Source organism: Halichoerus grypus, chromosome 3 (genome assembly GCF_964656455.1).
Source record: "Halichoerus grypus chromosome 3, mHalGry1.hap1.1, whole genome shotgun sequence".
Classification (NCBI taxonomy): Eukaryota; Metazoa; Chordata; class Mammalia; order Carnivora; family Phocidae; genus Halichoerus; species Halichoerus grypus.
The window spans coordinates 154,868,853-154,883,305 of NC_135714.1; the positions used below are offsets into that span (position 1 = coordinate 154,868,853).

General features: G+C 45.0%; 1 protein-coding gene across 9 annotated transcripts in view; it reads left to right on the forward strand.

Moving 5' to 3' along the window:
- FBXO16 (F-box protein 16) overlaps positions 1-14,453 on the forward strand; it is an 82,432-nt gene that overhangs the window by 48,216 nt on the left and 19,763 nt on the right. For 4 of the 9 annotated variants that reach the window (XM_078069472.1, XM_078069473.1, XM_036100852.2 and 1 more), the window contains one exon: positions 4,823-6,650. The exons of 3 other annotated variants lie outside the window; for them this stretch is intronic. In XM_078069472.1, coding sequence (XP_077925598.1) covers positions 4,823-5,005 — 183 coding nt within the window. In that variant the 3' untranslated portion in view covers positions 5,006-6,650. Of the gene's footprint in view, positions 1-4,298; positions 4,325-4,822; positions 6,651-9,264; positions 10,142-14,453 lie in introns of those variants that run through there. 2 more of the 9 variants (XM_036100856.2, XM_078069476.1) reach the window with 2 other exon arrangements.

Below are 14,453 nucleotides of genomic sequence, written 5' to 3' on the forward strand. Positions count from 1 at the left end.
ACTTCAGAGGCTATCATTATTGTTACTATATTTATCTGTTTTCCATATCCACATACTCCTTTACCTAATCAATACTCTTACATGATCCCTGGGTTTATCCAATGCTGGTGTTTGTATCCGTGATCATTTGCAAATTTTTGCAAATAACGTGAATGGAGAACAAGAAAATAAAATTCAATTGAAGCATGATAGACACAGGGATATATTCAAGCTGGTATCCATAAGTTGTCCCTGGGTGGGGGCGCCTGGGTGGCTCAGTCGGTTAGGCATCTGCCTTTGGCTCAGGTCATGATCCCAGGGTCCTGGGATCGAGCCCCACACCAGGTTCCTTGCTCAGCGGGGAGCCTGCTTCTCCCTCTCCCTCTGCCTGCCACTCCACCTGCTTGTGCTTTCTCTCTCCCTCTTTCTCTGTCAAATAAATAAATAAAATCTTAAAAAAAAAAAAATTGTTCGTGGGTGATAGCCCTTCTTGGGCCTTAGCCAAATGGCCATCCAGACTGAAGATAGGAATTTTCTATCCCCACTTCAATATCCACTTGCAAAGTGCTTTCAGCCACTGCCCTGAAATGAAAGAGGAGGAATCATTGGTACATTTATTCATTTATCCAACAAGTATTTTACAGGTGCAAGAGTGGGCACTAGGGATACAACCATAACAAGATACAGTCCCTGCCTTCCAGGTGCTTACAGGCTTCCAGCCAAGGAAAGCATAACTCCTAGGTATCTGGGTTGGGCAATTGTGTTAATGCTCACACCACCCACCACTGAGACTGGAAATGCAGCAGGACGTGCTAGGTGTGAGGTACCTGTGGGACTACAAGTATATGTATTCAGAAGAGAGCTGAGTTTATGAGCCAAGAGCTCAGTAGAGACAGTAGGGCAAGAGATATAAATCCAGCAATTGAAGACGTAGGCACTGATTGCCTAGGACGTGGGCCAAGAACAGAACCCTGGATAATTCTGTTGTATAAAGCATGGCCTTCTATTTCTCTTCTATGTCCTTCCATTTAAAGACATGCTGACAACACTTGGAGATATTATTGGGTAAATATCTCTAGAAAAAGAACAGTAAGGGGGCACCTGGCTGGCTCAGCTGGTAGAACACATGACTCTTGACCTCGGGGTTGTAGGTTCAAGCCCCATGTTGGGTGTAGAGATTACTTAAAATATTTAAAAGAAAAGAAAACAGTAAGTTCAACCAGTGAGAAAAATATATTTGTTTATTTTTAAGATTTTATTTATTTATTTATTTAGAGAGCATGTGAGCAGGGTGAGGGGCAGAGGGAGAGGGAGAGAGAGAGAGAGAGAATCTCAAGCAGACTCTACACTGAGCATGGAGCCCAACACGGGGCTCGATCCCACGACCCTGAGATCATGACCTGAGCTGAAATCAAGTCGGATGCTTAACCGACTGAGCCACCCAGGTGCCCCAAGAAAAATATATTTAAATTATAGATGGTCCCTGGGGTGCCTGGGTGGCTCAGTCGTTAAGCGTCTGCCTTCGGCTCAGGTCATGATCCCAGGGTCCTGGGATCGAGCCCCACATCAGGCTCCCTGCTCAGCAGAGAGCCTGCTTCTCCCTCTCCCACTCCCCCTGCTTGTGTTCCCTCTCTCGCTGTCTCTCTCTCTCTGTCAAAATAAATAAATAAAATATTTAAAAAAAAATAAATTATAGATGGTCCCTGGTTTCCAATGGTTTAACTTGTGATTTTTTCAACTTTATGATGGTGCAAAAACAATACACATTGAGTAGAAACCATACTTTGGGTTTTGGATTTTGATCTTCTCCCGGGCTAGCAATATGCAATCTGACACTCTGTCGTGATGCAGGTCAGTGGCAGCCAGTCAGCCACACAGTCAGGAGGATGAACAACCGATACACTTAACAACCATCTAGTTCTCACTTCCAGTACAGTATTCAATACATTACACGAGCTATTCCACACTTTATCATAAAATAGGCTTTGTGTTTGGTGACTTTGCCCAACTGTAGGCCAATGTAAGTGTTCTGAGCCATGTTTCAGGTAGGCCAGGCTGAGCTATAACAGTCGGTAGGTTAGGTGTATTAAATGCATTTTTTTGACTTACAGTATTTTCAGCTCATGATGTGTTTATCGGGACACAACCCCACCATAAGTTGAGAAAGATCTGTAGCTGATTCCATCTCTCTTCATGGGAACAGGTTGAGGAAAGGGTATAGCAGATGGACCTGCACATAAGTAAAGATAATTTATAACAACATTGTTTGTAAGAGCAACCCCATCCTATTGGGATTTTTATGGAGGTTCCATCATGTAGGCACGATCAATTATTAAGTCCATTTCTAGCCCCTCTGCCCTCTCTGGAGGATGGTGAGTGGGGCTGAAAATTCTAAGCTTCTAATCAAGACTTGGTCTTTCTGGTAACCAGCCTCCATCCAGGAGCCCATCCAGAGTCACCTCACCAGAACAAAAGATCCTCCTAAGTGCTCTTATTATTTCAGAAATTACAAGGGTTTGAGCTCTGTGCCAGGAACATGGGACTGAGACCAATATGTGCTTTTCTATTATCTCATATCCAGTGTTGGTATAAAAGAAATTCCTAGTTATTTCAACCAGATCATCAGATGCTTTAGATCAAGATCCAAGACTGTCAGATTTATACCCTTTATGTAACTTCCCCATGTTTTCCCCTTAAATCTTATCTTTTCTCTTGTAATGATGGACATTAAAGCCTTAAAATGAAGAGGGTCTGCACACTTGTTTTCAGAGACAGAAAGAAAGGGTGGATGTAAGGAGACCATCTTCCCAGAGCTGATCTTGGAGGGAAGAAAAACCCAATAGTCTGGATAGGCGGTGACAATTACCAAGGGGGATGGGGGGATGGGGTGAATCACTGCAACCTGCCTTGGCTAAAAAAAGGAGAGCTTGAGAGGAGCCTGCCTCAGCATGTGAACTTCCCCCCACCACCCAGGGGGACTTAGGGGAAAGGGGTTCCTCAAATGCAGTGATAAATCAGCTTTGCAGAGTAATAGGATTAAATTCGAAACAGTTACAGGTGAGGTGTGACTAGCCCATTCTTGTATCCGAGAGCTAGGCCTTTTCTTCATTCAACAGGTATTATTCTATTTTCATTGTTACTAAAATAGCACAAAGGAACACCTCTATTTGTTCTTTTACCTTATGTTGATCTTAGAATAACACTGAAAATGCTTACTGTGCGTTGATCTTCAAACTACACTGGAAACTTTAAAGGAGGGAAGATTATTTGCTCCCATTTCTTCCCCTTTTTCCTCTCCAGTTCTAACAACTTGCTACATTTAATCCCAGCTTAGCCTCCTTTTTCCTAGAAAAATCATCAACAAACATGTATAGGCGGGCACCCATAGATTTACTGAAGTATAAGATTCCAGCTTTGCTCTCAGGGCATTTGCAGTCTTGCCAGGGGACAAATAATTACAGTCAGGAGCAAATACTAATGTCCAAGAACCTATGTTCAATGCAAAGTCAGAGGACTCGGTAATAATGGCTTCAAGAATCCAGCTGAGGCAGAAATCCCTGAGGGTCGGGGCACCTGGGTGGCTCAGTCGGTTAAGCGTCTGCCTTTGGGTCAGGTCATGATCCCAGGGTCCTGGGATTGAGTCCCACGTTGGGCTCCTTGCTCAGCATGGAGTGTGTCCTCCCTCTCCCTCTGCCCCTCTCCTGTCTTGTGCGCTCTCTCTCTCTCTTGCTCTCTCTCAAATAAAATCTTTTTAAAAATTAAAAAAAAAAAAAAGAAAGAAAGAAATCCCTGAGGGTCAAGACACTCAAGCTTCTTGGAGAAGATGGACCTTGAAGGACAGGTTAGATTTAGAGAAGGAATAGACTACGTGAGGCTGGTGTAGGGTGTGAGGCAAGACTGGGGGGCATCTTTGTGGAATAACGAGGGACCCGGTTCGCTGGACGAGAGGACAGGAGACAGCAACAATTGGCTGAAGCAGTTTCTTATTCAGTGAAAGTCTCAAGTAGGATTTCCGCAGATTAATAGAAGCCCTGTGTGTGGCGAACATATCCGGCAGAGCATGAGAGGGATGTAACAAAGGATCTGACGGCTGGGACGTGCTGGCTGAATAGGGAGTCGTGGGACCGGGATTGTGTTCAGGGAAGGAGGCAGGGTCTGCATCTCTGCCCCATCTCCATCTGACTCTCTGCACAGGAGGGGCCAACATAAGAGGGAACTTACGAGAGTCCATCGCTTGTGTTCCCTGCAAGCTCAGCTCGTGTTCTTTCTTTCTCTTGTTCTCTCCATCTCTCCCTCTCCCCTTTCCTGCTCACGGCCAGATGTCCAGGAGAAATCCTTTCTCACTGTGAGTTTTGGTTGGAATGTCAACCTGTGACATTTGCCTTTTTAGAGCAAATGTGTGCATGCACAGATTAGTAGTGAGTGTAAAATATGGGAACTCTACCAGTGCTCACTTGGCCTAGGAGCCTCATGTCTCCAGACCTGGCTCTGACACCTTTTTGCTCTGTGAACTCGGGCTGGCACGTAAACGGCCTGTCCTTCGGTTTTGTTGATTTGTAAAACGGAGATGCTAATACCTCCCTACCTACCTTGTGGAATTTTCTTGAGGTTCAAATGAAATTATGGTCGTGAGAGCACTTTGGAGACTAACCAGACTGATTCTTAGCTCAAGGTGAAGATTGCGTGGGGGTTAGGGGTGGTGAAGTTGGGAAGTCTCAATAAATCCCACCCAGCCCTATGATGTGAGAGAGCTGTTTTGCATCATTAAAATGGGTTTAGTTATATAGCTTCCTCTCTGTTCTTTCAGTGGCTCTCACTGGAATGATGTCTTTTTCCTCCCTAGATATCCCTAAATGCAGAACCCAGCGCCCCTCTCCAAGTTCCCGCTCATCTCGCCTGGTCTCCTCATCGGGCTCCCGGCCACCAAAGCAGCCACAAAAATCCTCACGCAACATCTTCAGAGGCCCTCTGGGCTTCAGGCATTACCCAGCCAGGCTCCAGATCCGAAGTCAATTTAAAAATGTGAAAGGATTTTGATAGAAATGACAAGGTGCTCTACACATTGGAGAGTTGGATGTTACTTGGGTCCTCTCTTAGAAACTTTCAGCTTAGGTACCTACTTGGGAAAGGGAGTTCTACAGTATTTCAGTCAAAGGTATTCATGGCATAAGTGCTGACGTAGTTACAAACTTAGATACAAATATGAGGCTAGATACCATGGGGTTGATAAAGGGACACAGGATAGCAACAGTGGTAATATTGGGTGTGTGGGGCAGGGTCCCAGAAAGATGCAGACAGCACACTCCCAAGGCTACTTGAGCAGTTTAATGATGGGGCTGTTTACCATGGTGTCTCATTGGCTAGAGCTGCCATCACAAAGTACCACTGTCTTCATCTGTTCCAGCAGCCATAAGAAAAATACCAGAGATGGGTGGCTTTTAAACAACAGGCATTTATTTTCTCACAGCTCTGGTGGCTGGGAACTCTAAGATCAAGATGTCGGCAGGGTTGGTTACTTCCGAGGCCTCTCTCCTTGGCTTGTGGGTGGCCACCTTCTCCTCGTGTCTTCACATGGTTTTCTTTCTGGGTGGGTCTGTGTCCTCCTCTCTTCTTATTATAAGGATACAAGTCAGATAAGATTAGGGCCCACCCATATGACCTCATTTAACCTTAATTACCTCTTTGAAGACCCTATCTCCAAAGACAGTCACTGTTTTGAGGTCCTGGGGGTTAAGACTTCAATATAGGAATCTGGGTGGGGGGTTGGGGGGCTGGGACACAATTCAGCCCACAACAACACTGTAGGGAGGGTTAAGAGAATCAAGATGAGATGGTGAAGCACCTAGGAACTAGCAACAGTGGAAGCCTTTGTTAGCTGTGGCATGAAGAGGCAGAAAGGAAAGGGCCTGTTGTTCCTAGAACCCAGTGAGACCTGTAGCCACAGAGAGGGGCTGCCCAACAGGATGTATGCTCTGTGGTGGAGGAACACAGTCACTGTAGATAACAAGGCCTAGCAGGGAAGGAAGAGGGAGAAGCCCTCTCTCTCCCCACCCCTCCACACTCCAACAGCACTTGGTTTTGTTCAGACCCATCCAGAAGTCAGAGAACGAAGACGACTGGGGAGAAACATGGCCAGGAGTGGGTGGGAGGGGTATTATATGAGTGGGACAGTGAGGAATAACCAGCACAATGGGGGCAATGTAAAAATGTCCAAAGAAGGAATTATAATTGATTTTTAAGCAATGTAAATGGGCTTCAAAGAGTCATTGGAAAGCAGAAAAGGTTACCTGGCTGCAAAAATATTAGTCATACATTCTAAACAAAACCACCTACTCATGTAACCATTTCAAGGTCCCAGAAGTTAACCATTCTAGGATACTTAGTTACCTGAGTAAAGCAGAATGATAGAAAACCAAATGTTTGTCAATCATGTAATGTTGAACACTCATGTTCTTGTATTCCATACTGTAACATACATACACATAGTTGTTTTTGAATGGTTCAAGATGGTGGCCTGGAAGGATGGCCCAGGATACAGTGGTTTGGATGCCCAAATGATTGGTATAGGACAAAACAGAACCAACTTACAATTGATTAGTTTGCACCACCCAAGGTGATACTAACACATGACTCTGAGGCAGAGAATAAAAAAAAAAACAAAAAAACACCCAGGATAAGACCTGGTGCTCTTCCCATGGGCAGAGCAGATGGCTACCTGTTAAGATTTCCTCTTCCTGAAGGCGGAGCCCTCATGGTCAGCCCTCAGGAGCCAAGGGCAGCTGTGCAGCTGGGGTGGCCTACAGCTCCACGACTCTGCCCTGCTTTGCCCCCTGGATTATGTCAGGGTCCAGTCACGTTGTGGGCCAATATTTGAATGGACCAGTCTGGAGTGTGTCCCTGTCTCTTCTGAAATAAACCAGAATCTGCCGGGGCAAGGACCTATCAAGAGAAAGAAGGGCTCATCTAGTACAAGTGGCTACATCTTGTCTCAAGCTGTATTTGGGTTATCTATTCCTATAAAACAAACCAGCCCCAAACTTGGTCATTTACAACAACAGTCTGTTATTCTCCTCATAAATCTGCAGTTTGGGAGGGGCCTGGGGAAGAGCTTATCTCTGATCCACACATCCGCCTCGGGGTCCTTCCAATAGAGGGCTGGAAGATCCAATTCCAAGATGGTGTAGGGGCATGGCTGGGAAGTGCATGCAAACCTTTCACTGGGTGTTCAGCCAGGCCTGAGGGCAGGGGTCCCTGTTCCTCTTCATTTGGGCTGGGGTTCTTGTAGCATGGGGACTGGGTTCTAAGGATGAGCATCCCAAGAGAGAGACAGGTGGACTCTGAATCACCTCTTTTGTCCTAACCTTGCAAGTCTCATAGTGTCACTCCACTATGCTCTGGTGACGAGTTTCAAGAAGAGCAGGCAGAGACTTGGGAGAGTTGCAAGGTTCTGGAAGAACATGTGGGATGGGAAATATAATTGGGGCCATTTTAGAATAGACTGTCTGCCTCAGGATGGTTCCTTGCGTGACCCTTAGTCATCATTGGTCACACCACAGGCCGGGTGGCTTAAACAATAGACATTTATTTTCTCACAGCTCTGGAGGCTGGAAGTCCGAGATCAAGCTGTTGGCGGGTTGGCATCTGGTGAGACCTTTCCTTTGGGGTTGCCTTTTCTTTGTGTGCTCACATGGCCTCTCCTTGGTACCTGTGTGTGTGGGAGGGGTTTTCCCTGGTGTGTCTTCTTATAAGAACACCAATCCTATCAGATCAGGACGCCACCCTTATGGCCTAATTTAACCTTCCTTCCTTCCTTAGTGGCCTCATCTCCAAATACAGTCATTCTAGGGGTTCAACGTACGAATTTGTGTGGGGACACAAGCATTCGATCCATAACATTTCCCCATATTGATATGAATTAGATGATAATTGAGAAAGATAAATTTATATTGCTATTCCTTAATTCAAGAAAACTATCGAACTCCAACCTTGTGCCAGACTCTCTGCTAGGCTCTGGGAATATAGGTAGGAGGAAAAAAACTTCCTGCCTTTAATGGGTTTATAACCACGGGGGAGACAAAGCAGCCATTAAAATAGAGCAGGGGCTGCAAGGAGCACCGGCTGTGACAGCTTTGGGCAGGGACAGATAAATCGCTCCATCTGGAGCTGCACAGGGGATGGCCAAGCAGAAATAGAGGATGAGTGGTACTGAGGAGTCAGTAGGAGGCGGGACAGATGAGGGGAAGCATTCGGGAGAAAGGAACAGAGCACGTGGAGACCCAAGGCAAAACTAGGGTGACCGCCATCCTGGTTTGCCCAGGGCTGGCCTGCTCTTAGCACTAAAGTCCCGCATCCAGGAACCCCTCAGTCACTGTGCCTTGTCCATGGCCCTGGAGATAGTCCAGCATAGCAGCGTTGGTGAGAGAGAAAGCTGAAAACGTGGGCAGGAGTCCAAATTTAGGGACCAAGGCACACTAAGGAGTTTAGACTTTATCTTGAGAGAAGTTGAGCAATCAAGAAGTGATCTTATCCAGGGGAGTGACTGGCTAAGACTTGGATATAGGAAGAGCTCTATCTGCTGGATAATTAAGAAGAGGGACAATTCTGCAGGGCCAGTCAGGGAGCCATTGCAGACTTCCAGGGACAAGAAATAATGCAGGGGGATGGAGAGAACCGTAGGATTTAGAATAGCTTAAGGAGAAGTAACAGAACTTGGAAATACAGATGGGGGGTGGGGTTGGTGAGAGACCAGGAGAATTCAAGAATGGCTCCCTGGTTTCTGGCTTGGGCAACTGCAAAAAGTCTTGGGAAGTAATTCGGATGGTTTGGAAAGACCTTCCCCATACCACCCTACACAAGAATACCAACAAAGCAGCTGTTCTGCCTCCCATACAGCTCTTGTTGACCTAGAAATTCTCAGTTATTACACCACTGACCCAGAAGTCTCAGCCACAGCCACTAGACTTACAGGAACAGAAGGTGGCTGGGGGCAAGAGAGGGAAGAAGACGGGCATTTATTACACCTGATACTTCCTAAACGATTTATGTCCTCTATCTTATTTAATTTTGGCAAGAATCCTTTGAGGCAGGCAGGTTGTCATCCTCATTTCATAGCTGCAGAATTGGGGACAAAGTGATGGGGCGCCAGTGGCCACAGCCACAAGCAGGCAGAGCTGGGCTTTAAACTTAGATGTGTTTGATCATAAAGAACTGTTTTTGTTGTTGTTTTTATTGTTGTTGTTTGTTTTTTTGTTTTTTACGCCACGCTGTTTCCCTGATGAGCACTAGTTTCTACCTGATTGGACATTCTGCACGTCTACTGCCATACCTTGACTCCATCTTCATTCAGCATTGAAGGGTGAAGACCAAGGCAAGGACTCCACCCACTCTGAGAAGGCAGCCGAAGGTTGTTTCCAGGAGCAAGGATGGCAAGAGAGCTTCTTAATCCTTTGTAACTGGTCCCTGCACTTGTTATACATGCAAAAACCGTAAAGCCAGGGGACCTACGTAATTATCTTTGGGAGCATCAGGGCTAGGAGAAGCTATGGAGACCGTGTCCCAGTCAACAGCCAATTTAGGGAAGGAGGAAGTGTCGGGAGATGAAAGTCAAGAGGGAGGGAGCTAGGGGAAGGACACAAAAGGGAAGAAAGGAACGCGTGATGAGTTTCCAGGGCCTCCCTCCAAAAGATAGGTGAGTTTGTCTAAACCTTACAAGGGGGGCACCTGGGTGGCTCAGTCGTTAAGCGTCTGCCTTCGGCTCAGGTCATGATCCCAGGGTCCTGGGATCGAGCCCCGCATCGGGCTCTCTGCTCGGCGGAAAGCCTGCTTCTCCCTCTCCCACTCCCCCTGCTTGTGTTCTCTCTCTCGAATAAATAAATAAAATCTTTAAAAAAAAAAAAAAAACACCTTACAAGGGCCTCTGGAAACCTAACGGCGGGACGCCTGTACCCCTATATGGGAGGCTGCCCTCCCAGCTCCAGGGACACCCTGGAGCCTCAAGAGAAACTCCAGTGCCAACCCCAGCTCCTTCTTAACCAGCGAGGTTTACATTTTGATATGAATCTTGGCTTATCTCCTGCGAGGTCTTAATCTTTCTGTATTCATGTAGTAATCTATCCATTTTGCTTCTAGTCTTCTATTGTTATTTCTGCATATATTTTACTCTCCCCAACCCCCCACCCGCCTTCTGGATTGGGAACTCTTCAGAGGATCCCAGTTTCATTCACTCTGTATTTCCACATTTTCTTTTATGCAGGAGGGGCATAACTGGAGTTTGACTGTTGTCACTGGAATGTCGTCAGACGGTGTGATAATGTTCATTTCTCAGCCGGCTTCTTTATCCACTGACACTGACAGAGAGTGGACACAAGAGGGCGCTCCTTCCCCACTATCTCAGTCAGGGAGCTGCTCCTTTTCTGCCCATTTCAGTCTCTTGAAAATTTAGACATGACTGACATCGGGGCAAACAAAGTTTTGCTACTATTGGGGAGAGGTTCGGGGCAATTTTGAATATTTATACAGACACCCTTAGGGAAATATGTATTCAACTCAGGTCTTTGATTTAATTCGAATCAATCAAATACCCACAAAGTCAGTTTTTGAAGAACTTAAAGTCTAAGAAGAAACATATATTTTTAAAAAGTAACCTACCACTTTACACCCATTAAGATGGCTATTGTTGAAAATATCAATAACAAGTGTTGGCAAGGATGTGGAGAAATTGGAACCTTTATGCAACTGTTGGTGGGGTTGTCAAATGACAGATGCTATGGAAAAATTAAACCTAGAATTACCTTATGACCCAGAAATTCGGGTGTAAACCCCAAAGAATTGAGAATAAGGATTCGAAGAGATACTAGTCTCTCCATGTTCATAACAGTAGTATTTATAGTAGCCAAAATGTAGAAGCAACACAAGTGTCCACTGACAGATGAGTGGATAAACAAAGTGTGTTTGAATATTCTTTAGCCTTAGAAAGGAAGGAAATTCTGACATAGTCCATAGCATGGATGAACCTTGAGGCCATGATGCTAAATGAAAGAAGCCAGCCTGTCTGGCTCAGTCGGTAGAGCGTGCATCTCTTGATCTTGGGATTGTGAGTTTTAGCCCCATGTTGGGTGTTTACTTAAAAAAATAAAATAAAATAAAATCTAAAAAAAAAAGAAGACAGTCTTAAAGGATAAATACTGTATGATTCCACTTATATGAGGTACCTAGAGTAGTCAAATTCAAAGAGATAGAAATAAAATAAAGGTTTCCAGGGGGCTGTGAAGGGGGAAAATAGGGAGTTAGTATTTAGTGGGTATAGAGTTTCCATTTAGGAAGATGGGTAGTGGTGATGGTTGCATAACAATGTGAATGTACTTAATGCCACTGAATTGTACACTTAAAAATGGTTAAAATTGAGGATGCCTGGGTGGCTCAGTCAGTTAAGCATCCGCCTTCAGCTCAAGTCATGATCCCAGGGTCCTGGGATAGAGCCCCGCATCGGGCTCCCTGCTCAGCAGGGAGTCTGCTTCTCCCTCTGCCTGCCAGTCTCCCTGCTTGTGCTTTCTCTCTCTCTCTCTAACAAATAAAATAATTTTTTTAAAAAAATGGTTAAAATAGTAAATTTTATGTTATGTATATTTTACTACACCAAAAAGAATAAAGGGGGAAAACACCCAAGATGTATAGTCATCAGTACTAAAATAGAGGTGCGTACTAAAGATGGAGCAGCTTATGCTACATGGGGGAGGGGCTGGGGAAAATTATAATCAGGGATAACAGTGATCTGGGTCTTAAAGGATGTATAGTGGATAAAGCAAGATAAGTTCTTAGGCTCTTCTTGATGCCCTAGATTAGAGTTTTCCGGCTACAATAGTCTCTCCTACACCCTACTTTCTCCCCAAGCTTATTCTTTTTTTTCTTATTTTGTTTACTTCCCATGATTTAGGTTTTCTAGCCCCTGCCCTGGTTTTATCAGAATCCAGATTTTTTTTTTTTTTAATAGAACTTGATAGATTACAGTGCCCTTTCTCCTACATTATTTTTTTTTTAAGATTTTTATTTATTTATTGAAAGGGAGAGAGAATGAGAGAGAGAGAGCATGAGAGGGAGGAGGGTCAGAGGGAGAAGCAGGGAGCCGGATGCGGGACTCGATCCTGAGACTCCAGGATCATGACCTGAGCCGAAGGCAGTTGCTTAACCAACTGAGCCACCCAGGCGCCCTCTCCTACATTATTAACACATTTGAACCTTTAAACAATCTCATGAGACAAACATGGAAGACACTACTATCACCAATATACAGATGAAGGTTCCAAGATTCACAGATGTAAATGGACTTGGCCAGGGTGCTCCAGTTAATACAGAGCCAGCACAGGAACTAGATCTGTACTTCCTTTCCCTGGCATTGGTTTTAAATACCACGTGGCCTCCCCTATCCTCTGCATCCACGCTGGGGTCAACTGCTGTCTGCAGCCCCACTCTGACCTTGGGCTTTCTTTCTGTGGCTTTTCAATCAGTAGGCTTCCTTCTCTCCTCTCACTTGCATTTCTGTCCTTCCTCCTTACATCTCACACCCTCACCACTCTTAGGATCCCAGCTGATAATTCTTCCTACTTTCTACTTATTTTAGAAATAAATCACCTTAGGGCGCCTGGGTGGCTCAGTGGGTTAAGTGTCTGCCTTCAGCTCAGGTCATGATCCCAGGGTCCTGGGATGGAGCCCTGCATCGGACTCGGTGCTTAGTGGGGAGCCTGCTTCTCCCTCTCCCTCTGTCCCTCCACCCCCCAACCCTTGCTTATGCTCTCTCTCTAATGAATAAATAAAATCCTTAAAAAAAAAAAGTCATGATTTGACCGAGCTTTGTTCCTCTCCTTCATTTCGTTAAACACTCTCCTGCAAGTTACATGTGTATCTTCCTCTGTTCTTCAATATCTACTCTCCTTAAATCAGGAAATCAGGTCTTAGTTTTAACCTCATGGCAATTGTATTCTCATGGTGTCTTAGTCTGTTTGGGCTGCTAAAACAAAATATCGTAGATTGGGTGGCTTATAAACAACAGAAATTTATTTCTCACAGTTCTGGAGATTGGGAAGTCCAAGATCAAATTGCTAATATATTTGGTGTCTGGCAAGGGCCTGCTCTCTGGTTTATAAGCCACAGCATTATCCCTGTGTCCTCACACAGTAGAAGGAGTAAGGGAGCTCTGTGGGGTCTCTTTTATAAGGGCACTAATCCCATTAATGGGGGCTCCACCCTTGTGACCCAATCACCTCCTAAGGGCACCTCCTAATACCATCTCCTTGGGGGTTAGGATTTCTACATGTGAATTTTAGGGGGACACCAACATTCATACCACAGCACATGGGCTCCCAGGACCCTTCTAATTGCCAAATAAAATGGCCATTTCTCCATCTTCATCCTACTGGATCTCTGTAGCATTTGATCTAGATGAGTATTCTTTTCTTTTTAGAAGTCTGTCCCCATGTTGGTGACTGCTGCCTCCTCATGAGTGCACCATCCCCCACAAATGGAATCTAAGGTAATCTAGAGAGGTTTATGCAAGAGCAGGTAAGTTGTCAGGCTGGTCTGTCCCTGCCTGCCTGAGCAGAAGTGCCTGTAATTCCTGCACATGGCATATTCTACCCCACTTTGTTAAGCAGACTCTCTTACTCATTAATGCTCAAAGAACTAAGAACTGATATATACTGCGAAAGGCCATACCACCCTGAACGCGCCCGATCTCGTCTGATTTGGAAGCTAAGCAGGGTCGGGCCTGGTTAGTACTTGGATGGGAGAAAGGTCCAATTCTAACCCAGTGTGATAGAAAGGTGAAAGAAAATTTAATTTATTTTAAGTAGGCTCCATGCCCAACGTGGGGCTCCAACTCATGACCCTGAGATCAAGAGTTGCATGCTTTACTGACTGAGCCAGCCAGGCGCCCAGAAATAATCTTATTTCATCAATAGTTTCAATTTTCTCTCATGGTGGGATCTCAACCCCAATACACCTGAGGGAAATGACTCTCCTATTAGTAATTAGTATTAGTAGCTCTCTGCGGTGATGATTCTGGGGGAGTACATAAATATCGGGGTGGGTAATGTGATACCAAACTCAAGAGAGCTGAGAATCACAGCTCTGTGACAAGGCAATCTTACAGAAGAGCCTGAATCAATAAATACTTCTTGTATCAATAAATATTCCCTTGTTAATATCTTTAAAACTGAATAACTGAGCCCCCACCCACTTGGTAATCAGTGTATTTAGCAAAGATACCATCCTTTGTCCTCAATAAAAAAGTTGTTTCTTTTCCAGACCCCTTAAAAGATTCTGAAGCCAAGATAAGATCCTTGCAATCAGGGAAACTACAATGCAGCAGGAAGGTGGATCTCATAGACAAGAAACTACTGCATTCTAAAGATGTTAAGCATAGTTGTAGTTCAAAAGAACAAAGTCTGTAGGGGCGAGGGTGATTGAAAAGCAGTTGTGAA